Below are 21,359 nucleotides of genomic sequence, written 5' to 3' on the forward strand. Positions count from 1 at the left end.
ATTTAACTGCATCTTACAAAACCTATGTGGTGGAGTATGGCATCTTCTCCAACAACACTCCACTCTTTGTTGAGTGCCTGTTTATATAATGTGGTGGTTGCCGTCCAGGCTTTGCCATTAGGTGGACCTAGTCTGGATTCCATTTACTAGCTGTGTGCCCTTGGGCAACTTAACCTCTCAGCACCTGAGATGCTTCATCTGACAATGGGGATGATATCTACTTCACAGGCTGATGAGGATAATTATGAAATACCCCACACAAATGGACAGTGGAGTGACCTGTGGGGAAGGAGACCAAAAATCTCTTCATATTCATGCCAAACCCAAATATCAGAATGGGGATTCTGAGTGTCTTGGAGGCTCACGGGAGGATCACAGAGAGATGCTCTGGGTTCAGTGCAGGGCTCCTTAACTGGGGCAGTTTAACCAGCTGAGGGCCTGAGGGTGGGGGCATTTAGTGGGTGAGTTTAAGGTTGCTGCTAAACATCCTGCCATGCCCAGGACAGCTCCTCCCAAAAGAGTTATCTGGCCCCAGAGTTATGGTCAGCCATGCCAAGGAGAAAAACCTGCCTGGAGATGACTCAGAGTCATGCCGTCCTGCAGAAGCTGATCCACGCAGTTGTTGTGCTGTGTTGTTGTTGTGTTGCCCAGGATCAGGCCCAGGCCTTGCCCATGCCAGGCACTGAATTACACCCCTAGCCCTGTCCTGGGCTTTCCTTCTAGGCAGTGAGCTGCTGTGGAAGGAAGGGAAACTACCAGTAGTCTCAGATTTAGTTAGAATCTTCAAGGCCAAGGATAGACTCCTGCACATTTGTCAGATGTGGCCACAGGTCTGAGAGAATTCTAGATTCTCTCTTAGTTTCCTGTTAAACTAGGAGCTAAAGTTAGTAGTTTCCTGGCTAAAGGCATGAGCTAAATTTTGAAGTGAGGAAGCAATTAATAAATAGCAAATTTCCTATCATTTTAAGTTACTAATAATATATAATAATAAAGGTACTGAAGGTCTCAGCCATCTCTACAGAGCAGGAGTGCGCAGCATGCACTCTTACTGCCTGTCTATTCTACATAACCTAATATGTCTCAAGTCAGATCAACCTCCGCTTCCTAATCCGGATCATATCCCTCCCCCTTTTTTAATGGACACAATTCCTCTATTTTTATTTGGTGCCAGATAGAAAACAGTGCCTCGGCACTCTACCACTGAGCCAGCCCCGGTCCTCCTATCCTCCTTTTACTTCTTCATTTTTCCAGGTTCTCAGGCTCCAAACAGAGATGGCATCTTTCACTCATCTTTTTCTGTTAATCCTTTGCTGAGATTCAGACTGGGGGAGTTTGTGTGTTCTAGAAGTTCAATATTCTTCCATGGAAAGAGAATTTCTCTAGTTGGGCGTGGAGAGAATTTTCCTGGAGACCTTGGAGCACAATTTTCATATTTTGTGTGCATTCTGGTTAAGGGAGGGAAAGTTAGGAATATAATACAGAAGGGAAATAAAAAGTAGGTGCGAGGGGCAGGAGGGGAAGCTCAGAGGTAAATCACTTGCATAGAGTATGTGAGGCCCTGGGGTTCCATCCTTAGCACTGGGGGAAAAAAGTAAATGAAAAACATTTTAGGGCTGGGGTTATGGCTCAGCGGTAAAACACTTGCCTATCAAGTACAAGGCCCTGGGTTTGATCTTCAGCACCACATAAAAATAAATAAAATAAAGATATTGTGTCCAACTGCAACTGAAAAAAAAAAAAAGAGAGAAACCTTTTAGCTTGTCTTTGATGAGAGTGATGATAAACACTGTACAGATGCCAAGTACATTTCCCCTTGTATCTTCATACTGCAAACTCCTCGTGGATATTCAGGGAGTTTTGGGGGTGAGATAGACATGGTAGTGCACACCTGTAATCCCAGTACTTGGGAGGCTGAGGAAGGGGGATTGCAAGTTTGAGGCCAGCCTCAGCAATTTAGTGAGACCCTGCCTCAAAGTGATAAGGGCTGGGACTATAACTCAGTGGTGGAGTGCACCTGGGTTCAATCCCTAGTTCCCCGCAAAAAAAAAGTTGAGGGAAAAACTTGGGGGAGTGACATACAGATATCTACTTTTGATATTGTAAATAGTATTTCCTTTTTTTTTTTTTTTTTTGAAAACAAAAACAAAAAACCCAAAAAGGAACTGAAGATGCCTACAGTAAGCACAGGTGCCAAAGAATGAACACACATGGCAGACAGAAGCCTCGGCGGGCAATTGGACTTCTGGACATATGTACATATCCTGGGACTGGGACCCAGACTAAGGGTTTGTGGGACAGTCATGTAAGATAGTACACTTACCAAAGAACATCCATGCATTGCAAACACAGGAGGGCAGCAGTGATGCAGAAGGCTCAGGAAAACATGAGCAGGCTTGAGTTACTACATTTAGGGCACTGTGTCAGCTGCAAAATTACTTTCATACTACTTGAGGGTGATATTATCCTTTCATCCTCTGAGAGCCCAAGCTTGTTGCCTTGAGCACATGTGGTAAAACACTGCTGAATAAACAAAGGAATGGTAACTCTTTACCTCTCAGGAAGAAGCAGAGTCAAGCTTCTAAGTCAGAGCATAGTGGGGCCAGAGAACCCCGACTTCAGAAGCATGTGAATCTGGATCACTTCCTGATGAAAGGTGAACAAAGGTGAAAGGAATCAGGAAGGGGAAATGACCGTGAGGCATGCTAGCATCAAGGGGTGCACCAACAATCTCTTTGATGGAAAAAGAGGAGGTACTTATTTGTTGTCATGTAGGGTGATTTTGGGGGGGACTTTCTCTCAAATTACAAAGTGAGTTTCATGAGGTTTGTGGGAGCCCTTGTAGGTTGGCCATGGGTTACTAAATGCTGAGTGTCCTTCCTCTGAGGCATATTTGGTGGAGCCATGATCAAAAATGCACACTTCTGGGAGTCAGCCCAAACCCTGCTTGCTTTGTTGTTGTGGACTGTCTGGGGCTTGGAGACCAGAGAGGGCGTGAGGGCAAGGTTCCACTTGATACCCCAACTACTGACATAAAAAGAGAGGTAGGTCCTAAGCATGGAGACGTCCTAAGCAGGGCAATAGTCTCTTAGCAGCCCCCAAAGGTTCCTCTAATTACATCATTTCCAGGGTGACAGCTACATTACCCCACTACTAACCTGGGTTACGGTCACTTCTGTGGCAGCCTCCTCTATCCTTAAATAACTTCTACTATCTAAAGCTGCCATCTTTGAGCCTCGTGTTCCCATGGATATGCCATGCAGAATGATCTGTCTAAGGAAACACAAACTTCATGAATAAACTCAACCCCTTGCCTTGGACAGCTCATTTCATTGGCTGCAAGAGATCCAGCAATGAAGTTTGATGATGTACTGAGTTACTGGGAAAAATGGAGCCCTGAGACATTCCTAGAGTGAATATGAACAAATTAAATTGAGATCTTGTTTGATCTAGAGTCAGGAGAGCCAGGGTTCCAGTGCACACACCAACAGTCATGTACATTACGGCCAGTAGGGTCCTCTTCAGCATGCTGTTGCATTAGTGTGTCCTTTGTAACATGCTGGCATTGAGCAATGATTAGAATATTCCCAAATGACTATAGATATCCTGCTCTTTATAGATTATCTGTGTTAGGAAAAAAGAGGGCAATTTTATTCTACATAATCATTATCTGTTCTTTAGGCAATAATAATAGAGCTAATAATACTAATATTTTACCTTGATGTTCCTATTTGTTTAGTAACACTGAATTTTGTTTTCCTAATTCCTTTATATATTTCTGAACTATAGTTTAGTTTCCTGAAAGGGTCTACCTATCATGTGAGAGTATCTTGAGCAAAATCAGTTATAGGTACTTAAAACCAGTTTTGTTCCTTACAATTAATACAATTATTAATTCATACAGTTTTTGGTTATTACTGGTTATCATTTAACAAATATTTATTGAGTATCTACTATGGGACAGGATGAGCTAGTGACTGGGGATACAACAGCAAAGAAAGCAAAGTCCTTTAATTGTATCCTGATGATGATCTTGAGCCTGACTGACCCTGTCCCATCTGACACAGTCTAATCCCCAGCCTCTTAAACCACAGAATGGGCTGGATACTCAGTGGAGTCTTATCTGACATAGGCCATTCTGTCCTTCATCATGACCCTTAGATCTAAGAAGGGAAAGGGAAGGAGAAAGGCAGGAGAATCACCAGTCCTGATGACACTCAGAGCACTTGGCTGAGGCTGAATGTAAAACTCTAGCAACAAAGCTTTTTAAAATTTGATTTATTTTTTAAAATTTGTTTTTGAGTGCTGGAAATTGAAGCCAAGGTTCTACGCTGAGCTATGCCCCGACCTTTGGCCTCAAAGTTCTTAAAGTAACAGTCATTCCCATTATTCTCAAGTTCCCCAAAGCCAAAGCAATCTGTGATTCTGTGAGACAGTAAGTATGCATTTGATCTTCTATTAGGACTTAGATTTGAAGGAGGTATCCCCAAAAAACTCATGTGTGAGATAATGCAAGAAAGTTGAGAGATGAAATGATTAGGTTATTAAGGCCTTAATCTAATCAGCGTATTAATCTGCTGATAGTTGTTGTTTGCCGGGGTACCAGGGATTGAACTCAGGGCATTCAACTACTGAACCACATCCCAGCCCTATTTTTATTCTACTTACAGAGTCTCACTGAGTTGCTTAGCTCTTCGCTTTTGCTGAGGTTGGCTTTGAATTTGTGATCCTCCCGTCTCAGCCACCCGAGCTGCTGGGGTTACAGGCATGCACCACTGTGCCTGGCTGCTGATAGCTATTAACTGGATGGTGACTGTAGGCAGGTAGGGCGTGGCTGCAGGAGGTAGACCACTGTGAGCATGACTTTGGGGTTTATATTTTACTAAATATAAACTCTAGTGAGCAGAGTCTCTCTGCTTCCTGACTGTCATGTTCTGAGCTGCTTCCTGACTGCCATGCCCCTCTGCCATGATATTCTGCCTCATCTTGGGCCCAGGGCAACCAATGTGGTCATCTATGGACTGAGACCTCTGAAACTGTGAGCACCACATACATTTTTCCTCTTTGTTGCTTTCAGATGTTTTTTCACAGCAATGAAAAAGCGGACTAAAACATCTCTCCTCTCAGATTCTTAGCAGAAGAGCTTCTAAAAAATCCTTGAAATCTCCAGGGTGAAGGGGGGTCCTTTACATTCTAATCAGATGGCTGGTGGTCAGGGCCCCTTAGACAGCTCAACATGGGAGGTGGCTGCCAGAAAGACCAGGGCACGATTACAAAGCTGGAACCTTCAAACCTCACGAGACTTCTGAGGAGGGGAGAGGGGCTGGAGATGGAGTTGGTCACCAAGAGCCAATGACTTACTCAATCCTGCTTATCTAACAGAACCTCCATAAACCCTCAACAAAGAGGCTCTGGGATTAGTGAAGGCACTCACAGCCCAGGAGGTAGAGAACTACAACACCACAGGGATAGAAGCTCCCGTGCTTCTGGACCCTTCTGGACCTTGCCCTCTTCATCTGGCTGTTTATCTGTATAATATCCTTTATAATAAATCTGTTAATAGCAAGTGAAGTGTTCCCCAAGTTCCAGGAGCCATTAGAGCAAATTATTGAACTTAGGGAAGGGGTCACGATTTGCAGTTAAATCAGACATAAGTGTGTGCTACTTATAGTTGGTGACGGAAGTAGGGGTCAATCTTGTGAGATGAGTCCTTAACCTATGGGTTCTGGGTAAACTCCAGGTAGTGTCAGAATTGAATTAAATTGTGGGACTAACAGTTGGTGTCTGCAGTGAACTAGAGATTGTGTGTCATGAAACCCCCATAAAATGTATGTTAGAAATGTTCTGTAAATAGGATCATGGTAGTAATAGTAAATCCCTGGGAAGGGGAGAAGAAGGTGGGCTATCTTAAAAGTTCACTATAATGTATTTATAGAGCCTGTTTTTGGAAGCATGTCTAGTAAATTCATTTAAAAAGTCTTTTATAGCTGAGCGTGGTGGTATGCACCTATAATTTTCGGGAGGCTGAGGCAGGAGGATCTCAAGTTCAAGGCCAGTTTGGATACCTTAGTGAGACCTGTCTCAAAAAATAAAAAGAACTGGGGATGTAGTTCATTGGTAGAATGCCTCTGGGTTCAATACCCAGTCCTGAAAAAAACAGGTTTTCTACAATTGCTTTATTACCTATATAAGATAATGTATTTTGATAGGAAAAAAAAATCAAACTATGCTAGCCAGAGTCTGGGATAAAGAATGGGTTACATCTTAGCCCGGTGTTTAATACTCTTACTTTTTTGTCTCTCACTCTACAATGATGTGGGTTAAAACAAAATAGCTAGGATATCTTCTCCCCGTAGTGGGGATTGAACTCAGGGGTGCTCTACCACTGACCTACATCTCAGCCCTTTTTATTTTTATTTTTGAAACAGGGTCTTGCTAAGTTGCTGAGGTCGGCCTCAAACCTGTGATTCTCCTTCCTCAGCCTACTGAGAAGCTGGGATTACAGGTAGGAGCTTCCATGCCTGGCTTATTCTAAAGCTTTATAGTCTTTTCAGCCACACAAGTGAAAAACTGCACTAAATTATGTAAAATTAGTCATTTAGTCCAAATTAGAGCCTCAGGGCTGAGCCTTAGGTGGGTCCAGTTTAAGCCTGTGAGGTGGACAAACGGGGATTTCTGCCTAGATCAACAGTGCAGCATCCCCTATCTCATACCATGGTGGCGAAAGCCATCTGTAGTGAGGACAAAACTATCTGTACCCATTGGTGTTACGAACAGACTTAGGAGACTGGGATGACTATGACATGGCTCAGGACCCTGTCTGTGGAGAATTCATAAGACCACATACAAGAGGCTTATGAGTGGCAGTCTGCAGCAATCCGTTTCCCATTTTGCCCACTTTAAGAGGATGATGATCTCATGCAGAATAAAAAGTCACTGAAATGAGTGTGCTTAATTTAATTCTCTCTCTGCTCAAGGTTATTGTTGTTGTTGTTATTATTATTATTAATATGGGGCTGGGGATTGAATCCAGGGCTTTATACATGCTAGGCAAGTACCCTTTCACTGAACTATGACCCCAACCCCCAGTGTTAGCTTTAACTTGGCCTAAGAAACACCCACAATGATGCATTCTTAGATTTCTTAGATTACATGTTATTCCATAAAATTTGAAAAAAACATACTGTAGGGAAGCTCTACTACTAGTGTTAAAATAAATATTCATGATGTCTACCCTCTTTGAAAGAGAGGTCTCAGATAATGGAAGGGCACTTCCCATTCTTTCACAGAGTGAAATCAGGAGATGCTAGTCTGGAAGACTGTTGGAAGTAGATTCCCAGCAAGTAGCTTTAGCTGTAAAGTGCATCTCTGCAGCTGTTGGGGGAGTGACACTTCAGGATCAGCACGAAGGCCATACTGCACAAGTGGGGATGAGACTACTAGGGAAATGGGAGGGGAAAAGGAGAGGAAGGATCAGTGGTCTGCTTCCTTCCCTCCACCCAGCTCACTCATTCTCCTACTTGGGAGGGGGGCTTTAAACTTCTGCTCTCTCCTATTTTTAAGCACACTTGAAAACTATACCTCCCTGCCCCTTCCATGAAGGTAAGTGTGGTCATGTGACTTGCTCTGAACAAGGAAGTGATGCATATCACTTCCTGGTAGAAGCACAGGAAGCCTGGGATTGAGCCTCTGCTTTGTAAATGTACATTTGTAAATGGAAGTGCCAAAAGATGGAAGAGATAAAACTTTGTGTGAATCAGGGAAACGGCAAAACCAATTCCAGGCAAGAACAAAACCAAACCAGTTTTTGTTACATTAAAGCTGTTGGGTTGGCGGCTCCCAGCCAGGGCCTCCTCCTTCTCCCTGACTTGCTGTCCCTTTTCACCCCCCTTTCCTGCCCCTCCCTCATCACCTGGCTCTTCATTTCCTCTCCTCTGCTCTGTGCTGATTCCACTGCTCTCCTAACTGGAAAAAAATGAGCATGTTTTATATTCTCATTCTTAATCTAAAACAAGGACAAGTTTGTGTTTTTATTAAAAAAGTGGGTGATTTTTAAACTAAACATTTATATTTCTTGAGTTTTAGTTTCCCTGAGGTAAACTGAGCTTTAGCTTATGTGAAAATGTATGCATTGAAAACTGGACTATTTTATATAAACAAATTAAGTTACTCCTGTGTATAGACCCTCAATTGGTTTTCTTGTGTGGCTATCAGGAAAAAGAAGAACATCCACCCTCCCTGAACATCATGCAGTGACAGCCACATAACTCAGAAACCCCAAGGTCCCCCTGCAGCTGCTCTGAGCGACAAACCACTTTCTGTGCAGTTGTCCTCAGTAATTTTGTTAATAGGGCTGGAGGAGCAGGAGTGTCCAGCAGCTTATTCAAGATTGTCAGACACCTTGGGTTACCTGAAGAACTAATCATTTCCATGCACATTCATTCATGCCACAGCATTTAGACCCAAGGTCACCCCCACCACCCGGAAAGTTGGTTCAAGCAATTAAAGTCCCTCTAGACATAAAAGAGCAGAACAGGAAAGGGCAGGAAAATGCAATGATAGCCTGGCTAATCATGCATATTTAAATAAACACAGCAGATGTGCACTTAAAAAAATTTAAACGAGCTCTGGTTTCAAGTAAGAACATGCTCCACTAGGTAAACAAGACCAGGACTTTTAGGCCATTTTAGACACCATGGAGGAAACTACTGAGGGTTTTACACATGACCAATTCCTCAGAGTTGATGTGGTACAGGAAGGGGAGAGGGAAGGAGGCAACATTTATATTAGGAACAGAAGAACATGCACAGGAGCAAGAGTCCAGAGGAGAATTCTGAAGTGCACTTACTGCCTGCTTTTGCTCTTCTTCCTAGAAGTGATGAACAAAAAACAAGGCAGAGGAGAAAAGGAGAGAAATTAATGCCATCACCACAAATGTTGGGAAGAAATGATAGAAGAAATGAGGCAAACCAAGCCAGACCCTGGGTTCTGAGATCAAAGGGCCTGTCCAGTAGAAGAGCATCAATGGGACACAGCAAATGGCAGGCCTCTGCCACAACCAGTTAATTCAATGCTAACTTATAGAACTGAAAGGAAAGAATCTCAGAAACCATCTAGTCCAGCTTCCTAATTTACAGATATTAAAGGCCAAGAGAGCCTCACTTTCTAAGGTCACATAACTATTTAGGGTAAACTGACAGAAGAAATTCAATCATAGCTTAAGATCCTAACCATTATTCTATGTCACCATTCATGATTTACAAGTGATTTGGTACACCTATCTAGTTCCAAGGTGTGGAATATAGGCCAACAGCATCAGCATCCCCTGGTAACTTACCAAAGATACAAATTTGGCCAGACCCACTGAATGAAAGCTCTAGAATGGGGCACAGCAGTGTGTTCCAAGAGTCTTTCATTCGAGTTTGAGAACCATTGCTCTCTAAGTTTCCAGGGAGCAGTTCCATTCGATCTTGGTCTGCTTCTTTTCTAGTTCCCTCGCCCCACTAAACATGTTGGAACTGCACCCGCTTCCAATTTTTTTTTTTTTTCAGGGGAGCACATGCCCACTTCCCCCAATAAACCGCAGATTGCTTCAGAAGGCCTTTCAAAACAGAATTCTCAGTCTTGGTTTTTCATTAATATAATGCAGGTCTATTTGGTAATTTTTATGCAGAAGGCATAAAGATCAGGTCTGACTTTTAGAACCCTTTAGTGATGGCCCTTGCTAATCCCAGCTGACCGACAAAATGAATGCACCATCAGACACTGCAGACAAAGTTCAAAGATGAGATAAACACTTTCGAGTTTCTTTCTCCTCGGTCCTTTGCTCTTTGGCTACCCTACTCTGTCTTTTAGTGGATTTCTTCTTCCTCTTTCTGTGCCTCATTGTGGGTGTCTGTGGTCAGGGAGCATCTGCTCTTTGCTCCAGTATGTAAATATTAAAGTGGCTGCAATGGCTCTACTTAAGTTGGATCCACATGTGCAGGCCATCTCCACTGAACACAAGTCTGGGAGTCTTAGCAATGGACATGTATTCCTGCTGTCACAAAGTGTGCAGGTCTAGGTGTGACAGCAGAGTGATTTTAGTTAAGCAAAGGAATTGCGAAAGAGAGAGAGGGTAAGTAAAAACTTGGGAGACAATATTTTTCACTTGTGCAATGGCCAGACACGAACTAGAAATTAAATGAACAGCAAGAAATTCCTTGAGGCAGTTCTGGTTCTGCCCAGGGAGGTGTTTTTCTTATCAGAAGTCAGCTGCCAGGTACTGACCAAATCTAACACCCAGGGAACCCAGACAGGTGGCCCTGAGTACCAGCTCATTCACCTGAAGAAGGCAGAGGCTTCCTGCCTATGCATGTGCACATAGGGCTCTAGTCCCAGGGGAGTTTTTCAGTTGGGAAGTTATCTCCCTTTGCAGCCAGGCTTCCCGCTGGTGCTGGACAATGCTTACATTCAGCAGGCAAGGCAAACAGCCATAGGAGAGTTATTAAACAATCTTAAAACATGTTTTTTATTGCTGCTACCAAGTATTGAAATGGAAATTGGGATGGTAGGGGAGAAATGGGGCAATTCTCACAGCCTGAAATCCTTTCTCAGCTCAAAAAACCAGTTTGTAATCTCTTAGAACTACTTCTCAGATACCTCCCAATTGTCACTGTTTTTCCAGCAATGTTTTATGCTTGCTCATGTGGTGACTCTGCTATATATGTTTGTTCAAAGACATGAAACCATTATGATTGGCAGTACACACATGTGTCACATTAGGATGGGGTTGGTGGACAGGCTATCATCCTCAGGACTTCAAGGTCCCCATGTGTACTTGTGGACTTTGGCAAAGTATTACCTAGGATGGAGCTGTACAACTTAAAACACACACAGTTATTCAGATAAAGTCTTTAAGGCTCTGTCAACACTGTGAAAAGGTTAGATATAAGGTCTTAGAACTTTTTGTTATCAATTAGTCAGCAGGAATCAGTAAACATTGACTGATGACAACGGACAGAGCCCAAACTTGATTTAAAGGGGTCATAATACCTTAATTTTAAAGTGCAAATCCTAGAACTGCTTATGATATCTAAAAATTTGAATTTCTTCCACATGGGGTAAGGTCTGGCCCGGTGGCCAAAGTAATGGCATAGTTTCTGGGATCATCTACACAAAAATATACATTCTAGCTAGATAAACATTTGCAAATGAGGTTGAAATTCAAAACATCAGTATTTATCTGTATATACATCTATTTATCTGTATATTATATATTTATCTGTATATAAGTGTATTTCAAAAGCAATATTGGAACTATGAGCTGGCACAGTGGTACATACCTTGCAACTCCATCTACTCAAGAGACTGAAGCAGGGGCTGGGGTTGTGGCTCAGCGGTAGAGCCCTTACCTAGCACGCGTGAAACAATGGGTTCGATCCTCAGCACTACATAAAAATAAGTAAATAAAATAAAGGCATTCTGTCCATCTACTACTAGAGAGAGAGAGAGAGAGAGAGAGGGAGGGAGGGAGGGAGGGAGGAGGGGGGAGACCGATCTGAAGCAGGGCCATCTCAAGTTTGAGTCCAGCCTGGCCCCCTTGCAAGACCCTGTCTCAAAATAAAATATATAAAGGGTTTGGGATGTAGCTCAGTGGTAGGGTACCTCTGGGTTCAATCCTCAGTAACACATACCCACACACACACACACAGAAAAACAAGAAAGCATGCATTAGAAACAGAAATACCAGCACACAACCATTTCTAGATTAAATAAGAAATTTGAGCACAGGTTATTGATATACTCACTAATCAAGAAAAAATGTAGGGAAAAGATATGTAGAGAAACATGGGTATTTGAAAATCAGTGTATATTATATCATCAAAATTAAAAAACAACTGAGAAGAAAGTCCTTGACACTCCTTGGTGATGGGGATTGAGTCTCTTCACCATCACTTACCAAAAACCTAGCATGCTAGGTTTTTAGGAACTCAACACATTTTTGTAAAATAAACATGTAGTTAGTTTTTACCATGCCTTGTTCCCCAAAAAGAATATTTGAGGAAAATTTTTATTGACTGAATTAATAAACAATGGTGCAACTTTTTATATATACTTACTTACATGATCACTTTTTCAGATAAAAAAATGAAGTACAAAATATTTTACTGACGCTATGGAGTGAAATAACTCCCTGTGAAATGGAAATTCACTGTGTGATGTATGTTAATTTATGAGCCTCCCAGACCATGTGTCTCAACTGTCCATTTGACTAACTGCTTACAGCTGTTTTATGAGCGAATTAAATACTAACAGACTGAACATCAATGAAAGGAGGACAGTCATTTGAAATTAAAATTAGGAGTCCAAAGGGTGTTTTTATTATGGGTTGGTATAATTTTTTTAATAGTAGGAAAACATCTTTGAGATTTTAATAGAAGCCACTGACTTCTATATATGACCTTTTGGGAATGTATATAATACACAAATTAAGATTGTGCTGTAATTCCTTTAGGAATCTGGACATTACTAAAGACATCAGATTTTCAACTGTGAATTGTGTTCCATGGATAAAAAGACAACATTTCTAGGCTTGTGTTTACAAATTCATCTAGTCTGAATGGCCTCAGCCCTGTCAGGTGGGTAAATGATAAGGCATTTAAATCTGGTAGGGGATCCTATAAGATGGGGTGGCAGGGTCCTGTTTGTTTTGCTGAAATTATAAGACAAAAGTTAGAAAGAAATTCGGGATTTGGGGTTAGGGAAAAAAAAGAGGAAAGGCAAACTTGCTCTCTCTTCTGGAATTGGGGCATTCATCTCTTCCTGCCCTTGGACACAGGAGCTCCTCTGATTCTCAGGCCTTACGATACCAGGACTTATGCCAGTGATCTAATACCCACTCCTCCAACACACTCCCTAGTCTGGGGGCTACACCATCATATCCCCTGGTTCTTAGGCCTTGGGACCCATGCTGGATTATACCACTGTGTACACAGAGAGCATATCATGGGACTTCTCTGCCTCCATAATTGAGTGAGCCAATTCCTATAATAAACCCCCTCTTCTATAAGTCTATATTTCCTGTTGGTTTTGTTTCTCTAAAATCACTCTGATACAGTTTGCTTCCATACTACTAATTAAATTGGACATGACATTCATTAAGGATTTAGGTGGAATATCTGAAAAATTATCTTAAGAGAAACTTCAGTTGAGAAATATTCCTTTATACATAGCTAATACCCTATTTATAAACATCCTTGTTTGTTTATAAAAGCAACTATTCAAGAACATTACCCTATTTCCAGTTACTAAATTTTTTTCATTGTTGATGAACCTTTATTTTATTCATTTATTTATATGCAGTGCTGAGAATCAAACCCAGTGCCTCACAGATGCAAGGAAGTGCTCTACCACTGAGCCACAACCCCAGCCTTTTTTTTTTTTTTTTTGTCTTTTATAGTACTGGGGATTAAACCCGGGACCTCATGCATGCTCTGCAAGAGCTCCACCACTGAATCACACCTTCAGACTTTTTATTTATTTTTTATTTTGAGAAAGGTTGAATTTGAGACTTAGTAAGTTGTCCAGGCTGGCCTCTCACTTGAGATGTTCATCTCAGCTTCCCAAGCAGCTAGGATTATAATTTCTGATTTCTCCACCGGGAACAAAACTTTGTTGTATTAACCTAGCTGAGAATTGGCAGTTCCTGGATTTATATACATTGATCAAAATGCCCGGCCGCTCCAGTTATTGACTTTTTATAATCAAGCTTTGAACCAATTTTGATAACTTTTATACCTAATTTGTGGAGATTTGCCTGAACACAGGTTCTAGGCCTGGCAGCCAAGCCTTTTAGCCTCCATGCTATTCTGACACCAAGGGCGGTCGCAGCTGCGACTGTGGTGGGAGGTAAAGCAGAAGACTGGTAGGAGGAGAAGCCCAGAGGGGCCCCTCTGCTTACCTTCAGCAGCTTCATCAGCCCCTCCAGCTGGACCATGAGCTCCCGCCTGCTTTCCTGTAGTGCCGACATCCTCTGCTCCAGCTCGTCTTTCCTTTGCCTGCATTAGAGGAAGAGTCCACCGGGAACAAAACTGTTGTATTAACCTAGCTGAGAATTGGCAGTTCCTGGATTTATATACATTGATCAGAATCCAAAGGATGTCAAATATTAACAAATTAAACCTGCCCTTTATGTGTCTTCCAGTGAATTAAAGTTCTCAATATTATTGTTGATGAATTTACCAATTTCATGGTTAGTAATTCTGAGAGATTATTTTCTATACCAAAATCCTAAAGAAATTCCAAGTGTTCTGGTGGTCTCAAAGTTGCGCCTTTGTGTTCACTCTGTTGGTGTTGGTTTCCGTGTCGGATGGAGGCCCAGTGTCTTCTGAACACTACCCAAGTGTCCTCCCTTCTTCATGATACAGAAGCATCTTACAAAGTCAAACATTCCTGATTTCTCAAGCTTGAAAATCCCTTTGGACTTACATAAATTCCTGCTTTTTGCTGCCTTATGAACACTCCTGGACTCAGCCAACCAAATGCACATTTTTCAGATCCTTCCAGCTTAGCACTGAACACTTTAATAATAATCCCATTTCCAGCAACAGTTAGATGCCAGGAGGACAGTTTTTGCTTTTCTAGATATAGAAATAGTTACTTGTGCCTGAACTGAACTAGGGAAGGAAAAAGATGTATATTACATATTATATAATTCTCTGCTGGAGTCAACACTCGTTTCCCCATCCTTCCCAGTATCACTCAAATCTCACTAATATCCCAAATATGGCAGAGTGAACACAGAGCAACCAAAATTTCCACCTGACTACATTTAGAAACTAAAATGAATTTTTAGGAGATGGGACTCTATATACCTCTAATGATTCTCACCTGCATAGTTTCAATTCTTTATTACTAATTATTGAGGATACAAATTTTAACAATAGGATACCTATGCAAAAACAATAATCTCCATTCTCTAGGAGAAGAAATCATGGTTAAGAGGCTAAGTGACCTAAACCAAAGGAAGAATTAAAAAAAAAAAAAAAAGGTATTCAGCTACACAGAATCCCAGATGACAAAACATTAGAAATTGATTGCGGAATGTCAATGCTACAACCTAACAGAAAAGAACTGCTATTTGGGAATTGAGAGTTTGGGTGGGAATCAATGGTTCCTCTAAAGTCTCTACTCACAGGAGGGTACACACTGTTTCTAAGGTAGAAAGGAAACAAGATCCTAGGTCACGTTCTTCATTCCCTCCAAAAGAGCATCAAACTCGAAGCTGACCTTGCTCTCTGCTCCCATGCTGATCCTATGTCTAGCTTCTCAATCTTAAGAGACACTCTATATTTTTGTAGAAGTGAGAAGGTACCATACATAGTCAAGGTATAAGGGAGGCTCCTGTGGTTTCACATCTCCGCTGAGGTGCACTGGAAGCATCCTTCTCCTGCTCTATGAAGAGCCAGGAGAATTACTCACAGGAAAGGGAAAGCGGGATGCCCAGCCAGAATCTCTAAAGCCAGACAACTCAGCAAGAGAAGAGGAGGATGGCAGTACAACAGTCATTTTAAAATAATCCCAGAAGTACAGACACTGCCCAGCTTGTCCTGGGAATTTAAGGAGATCAACTGGTATTTACCAGTTCTGTATTGATGGCTGAATTCTCAGCGTGATCAATAATGGACCTCCTGGGCAGGTTTTTCTAACGGGACTGCCTACCTACATGGCAAGAGATTCTAATTCACTAGTTTGTTTCCACTGTAGATTATAGCGTGGGGACAGAAGAGCAGTCTCACTGCCTACCTCAGCAACCGCAGCTCAGCCAGCAACGTGGGGTTCTGCTGGGCCTTCTCAGGAGTGGGCTGGGAAGCCTGCTCGTGCTCCAGACGGAGACGCTGGATCTCTTGCAGGATCTCTCTAGAGAGGAGGATGAAAGAAAGACAGCTGCCTGGTGCTTCTCAGCTCTCCTTCACTTTTTCCTGTTAGAACTTTTAACCCTCACAGTGTCTTATTCTGATTGCTTCCACATGACCAAAATGTGAAACAGACCTTTGTGATGGAAAAGTCAGAAAAACACTCTTCCCAATAACTTGCAAAATCTCCAGGGAAGGGAAATGACAATCAGAATGCTTTATTTACCCTGCTCCTCTCTGGGGGAAGGAAAAAGACTCCTTGCAACCTCCTCATGCAGGTCCCTATGCAGGTTTTCAGGTCTCCAGCCCCTGACCCTTTTCTCCTGAAGCCATGCGTGTGACTCTAGGTCCAGTCTCTGCCCTGGTTTCTACCAGTCAGTGCACAGTAGCCTGCTGTCAGGTCTTTATGCCTTTGAAGCGTTTTTTCCTAACCCAGAGACCAGTCACATGCAGTGCAATGGGCCAGGACAAGATGACCACACAGAGCAAAATTCTGCAGGGAAGCAGAGTGGAGAAAGGAATCCAGGAAGGGGTCACACTGGTGTGGGAGGGGATCCGGAGAAAGAATTCAGGGAGCACAGGAGAGAAGCACTTTGCACAGCCAGAATCAACAGCATGCAGATGTACACGAGGGTCCAGGGCATTCCCTGGGCTTCAGCCAGCCTCTGTGCGCTGGGGTGGGATCTTCCTGTGTGGTCGGAAGCCATCTAATCTGTGAGAAAGATGAGAACCAGATACACATGTGCTAATCCTGGACTTGAGAAATGGGCTTGATTTATGCATCTTACCTGTTCTTGTTTTCCAGTTCTGCAATAAGTTGTCTCTGCTGTTTGTTGGCATCAAAGTTAAAGCTCACATCAGCAGGAGGACGAGTCTAGAGGAGGTAGAGAGCTGTTTTTTCCTGATTCAAATGTACCTAGGGTCTGAGACTGACTTGATTTCTTAGAAACTGTTGTGTTTTTTTTTTTTTTAATTATTTTTTAGTTGTAGTCGGACACAATACCTTTATTTTAACGTGGTGCTGAGGATAGAACCCAGCGTCTTGCACGTGCTAGGCAAACGCTCTACCACAATTTACATACCATAAAATTCACCCATTTTAAGTATACAATTCAATGAGTCTTAGTAAATTCAAATGGTTTTGCAGCCAACAACCACAGTCCAGTTTTAGAACATTTTCCATCACCACAAAATATTCCTTCATGATAGTCTTCAACCACCACTCCCACCCCAACCACAGGCAGCCACTGATGGGCTTTCTGGCTGGTTTTGCCTTTTCTAGAAAATTCATATAAATGGAATCATACAACATGTAGGTTTTAATTCTGGTTTTCACTTAACATGAGCTTTTTTTCCCTATACCTTTATTTATTTTTATGTGGTGCTGAGGAGTGAACCCCAGTGCCTCACATGTGCTAGGCAAGCACTCTACCACAGAGCTACAACCCCAGACCCAACATGAGTTTTTTTAAATGATTAAATTATTGCTTATTTTCTTAGGTGTGTCAATGACATTTTGAATACAAGGAAAATATCTCTATTCTTAGGCAATGTATGCTGAAGTATTCAGGAGACATAATTAGGACATACGCAACTTATATTGAAGTGGTCAAGTAAAAAACATGGTAAAATATTAACAATCATGTAATTTAGGCTGAAAGTATGAAAAAATTCACCATACTACTCTTTGAGCCTTTTTGAATGTTTTAAAACTTTTATAATAAATGTAAGAAAGGGGCTGGGGATGTAGCTCAAGCGGAGCGCGCTCGCGTGGCATGCGTGCGGCCTGGGTTCGATCCTCAGCACCACATACAAAGATGTTGTGTCCGCCGAAAACTAAAAAATAAATATTAAAAAGATTTTAAAAAATAAATAAATAAATGTAAGAAAAATGTGAAGGACAAATAACCTGGTAGAAAAATGGGTAAAAGATATACTCAGACATTTCACAGATGAGAAACTATTCTCAGCTATTATTCATAATCAGGAAAATGTAAATTAAACCCACAAATGGCATTTCACATCTAATAGAGTAGTTAAAAAGAATGAAAATATCAACTGTTACTAAAGACAAAGAATAATGGGGTATATGCTGCTGGTACGAGATAAACTGGCTTAAAGACACCATAACTTCCATGCAACGGTAATGCCTTTTCGGTGGAAATACCTTGGAAAAACTCTTACATGTGAGCATCAGTTACTGGTACATAGATTTATGTAATCCTTGAAGTTTTCTATCCATTTTTTGGGGGGTGGGGGATGCTAGGGATTGAACCCAGGGATTTGTGCATGAAAGGCAAGCATTCTGTCAACTGAGCTATATCACCAGCCCCATCCTTTAAGTTTTATTGTAGCAGCACGTTTACCAGGGGGCTGCATTTCCCTATCTAAGAGATACCATATTTTAGCAAAAGTGGTCTATAGCTGGGGTGCCCTAGAGGAACTAGATGTTTCCCCACTGGCAGCGCCAGCCATCCTTCTTTAACCAATAACATGTTTGTTTCTTTCCTTTTTTATTTGGTGGAAGAGGGTGGTGGGGAGGGTTTGAACCCAGGGTTGCTTTACCACTGAGCCACCTCCTCAGCCCTTTTTATTTATTTATTTATTTTTTGAGACAGGGTGTCAGCTAAGTTGCTGAGGCTGGTCTTGAAGTTGGGATCCTCCTGCCTCAGCCTCCCAAGCATGTGCCACTGTGTCTAGCTAATATGGGGTTTTTGAAGTTCATCTGTATTGCTTCATGAACCAGTAGTTCCTTTTTTATTCTTTTTGTTCCTGAGTAGTATTCACTGTTTCCAGCTTTGGCTATTACAAAGGAAGCTGTATGAGCTTTCACTTATAACTCTATATCAATGTTTCAATTTCTCTTGAATAAATGCATTGTTGTGAATTGCTGAGTTATATGTCTCTCACTCTTTTTTTTTTGTGGTGCTGGGGATTGAACCCTACTAGGGCCTTGTGCATTCGAGGCAAGCACTCTACCAACTGAGCTATATCACCAGCCCCACTGAGTTAAATGGTAATGGTATACTTAAAAATATTTGAGAACTGTCAACTGTTTTCCAAAGTGGATGCATTATGGTACAGTCCCAATGATAATGATTGGGGGTTCCAATTTCTCTCACCTATACCAACACTTGGTATTGTCCTTTTGCTTTTAATCATCCTAGTGGATGTGAAATTCCCAATTGTGAGTTTTTGTTTTTTTTTAAACTGAGATACAATTTACATTCTACAAAATCTACTCTTTTAAAGTGTACAATGCAGCAGTTTTTAGTGAATTTATGACTTGTGTAAAACCGTTTCACAAACCTAAGTCCCCAAAAGAAACTCTGTGCTCGTTAGTAGCCATTCCCTATTCCTCCCGTTCCCAACAGACACCATTCTGCTTTCTGTCTCTTTGGTTTTATTTATTCTAATTATTTCATATATATCTGGCTTCTTTCATTTAACAAAAATTTTCAAGGTTCATCCATGTTCTACCATGTATCAGTACTTCATTCCTTTTCTTCTTTTTATTATTTTTTTAGTTGAAGATGGACACATTTGTTTTTATGCGGTGCTAGGGATAGAACCCAGTGCCACACACATCTAAGCAAGTGCTACCACTGAGCCACACTCCCAGTTTCACTTCATTACTTTCCATGGCTGAATAATATAAGTAAAATATAGATGTTTTATCTATTCAACAGCTGATGAACTTTTGAGTTGTTTCCTCTTTTTGGCTGTTTTGAACAATGCTGCTATGAATATCTGTGTACAAATTAAGTTTTCTTTCTCTTGAGTAATATAGAGGAGTGGAATTGCGGGTCTTATGGTAATTGCCTTTTGGGAAACTGCCAAACTGTTTTCCAAACTGGCCACATTGTTTACTCTCACCAGCAGTGTATGACATTTCCATTTTTTTCAAAATCCTTGCCAACAGGGGGTACTGTCTACCATTTTGACTAGTCACCCTGTGGGTGTGGAGTAGGTCTATGGAATCACTCTGCATTTTCTTAATGACTATAGCCTGAGCATACTTTTTTTTGGTGCTTATTAGCCATCTGTGTATCTGCTTTGGAAAACTCATGTGGGTTTAATTTGCATATCGACTGATGTTTCTGACCCTTGTTACGGTCTTGGAGAATACAGTAGCCAATTATCAAGAAAGGGGAAAAGGGACAAGGACGTGAGGTTTCCCCTCACTGAGAGCCCTGTGGTGGCCAGGCCTCACTCACACTCTTGGTTCTGCCTGAAACATGGCCTACAGCAGCAGAAACGTTGTTACCTTGTTCCTACCTAGAGTTAAGGATTTAATAAGTAACTCTTTTCATACTGTGTTTTCTAAATACACACCAAAACAGCAGAGCAAATCTGGGTGGGAGAATTTTGACCAAATTACAAAAGAATTTTCTTTTTTAAAAGATGATCCTTCTTCTTCCAAAGAAACATGGACCAGCAGCCAGCTGAGTAAATTTTCCATATTGTAATCAATCTGTGACAGCCCAAGCTGACCCTCAGAAAAATGCCTTGTTTTGAGACTGAATCTAGCAATAAATAATAGGGTTGCAATTTCCTTCCTTCCTTCCTTCCTCCTTCCCTTCCTTCTCTTCCTTCCCTTTCTTTCTTGTTATAATTTCTGAAAACAAGAGTTACAGGGTACATATAGTTGAGGAAATAAGCGCTACAGGAATTTGCTTCTTATGAAGACAACAACAAATGACTAAAGAATCCTTCCAGTTTTGAGTGTCCGACAGTGAAGCTGAGGCATCTTCCACAATGGAGGGTCAGCGTGGGAATGAAGTCATTATCTATAGAGATTGTTAACTAGGTACTTCTTTGCCTCCAGAAAGCACTACTACTAAAAAATATGAAGAAACAGGGTGTAGGGCTGGGCTCCTCCAGCTGGGTGCACCAACAGGGAGAAATCCCTCACCCCATTTTCAGGATCTAACAAGGGCTTATTTTAATCAGTGAAAATATAAACAAGCCAGGCTGCCATGGTGTGAACATCCCCACGCTTCCTAAGCTGAAATTTCATCCCCACACTGAGGTGCTGAAGGGGTAGAAACTGTTCATGGGACCTTTGGGAGGTGACTAGGACTAGGTATGGTCCTTGTGGTAGAGACCCCGTAACCTGGTGATCCGGCAAGTTGTAATCCAGTGGTGTGCATTTCTGCAGACTCGTAAAAGAGACAAAGGCTCTCATCTTTATGAAACTGGCAGGATGAGTCCTAAAGAAACCTCTTAGATTGTCTTTACACTGCACGGCAGTCTGCCCACCATCCAAACTCACAGAGACTAACTGAAGGGCTGCGGATTATTAATAGCTCTCAAAAACCCAATAATGTTGTTTAAGACAGTGGTTATAGCTAACTGTTAATCAGAAGACTGAACTTGACTCTTCTTCCTTCTTTTCAATAAAGATCGATGAGCCCTAATCCTAGAGGTTCTCATTCAGTAAGTGTGAGGCAAAGCCAAGGATCT

General features: G+C 41.7%; 1 protein-coding gene across 18 annotated transcripts in view; it reads right to left on the reverse strand.

Moving 5' to 3' along the window:
* Positions 1-21,359, reverse strand: part of Dtnb (dystrobrevin beta) — a 234,482-nt gene that overhangs the window by 23,157 nt on the left and 189,966 nt on the right. For 13 of the 18 annotated variants that reach the window (XM_058578414.1, XM_058578416.1, XM_058578412.1 and 10 more), the window contains 4 exons: positions 16,682-16,767; positions 15,784-15,897; positions 13,940-14,036; positions 8,846-8,866 (listed from right to left, as the gene is read on the reverse strand). In XM_058578414.1, coding sequence (XP_058434397.1) covers positions 8,846-8,866; positions 13,940-14,036; positions 15,784-15,897; positions 16,682-16,767 — 318 coding nt within the window. The remainder of the gene's footprint in view (positions 1-8,845; positions 8,867-13,939; positions 14,037-15,783; positions 15,898-16,681; positions 16,768-21,359) is intronic. The other 5 variants (XM_058578417.1, XM_046441404.2, XM_046441397.2 and 2 more) reach the window with 1 other exon arrangement.

Source organism: Marmota monax, unplaced genomic scaffold (genome assembly GCF_021218885.2).
Source record: "Marmota monax isolate L192 unplaced genomic scaffold, Marmota_monax_Labrador192_F-V1.1 WCK01_AAM20220418_F8-fsc00010, whole genome shotgun sequence".
Classification (NCBI taxonomy): domain Eukaryota; kingdom Metazoa; phylum Chordata; class Mammalia; order Rodentia; family Sciuridae; genus Marmota; species Marmota monax.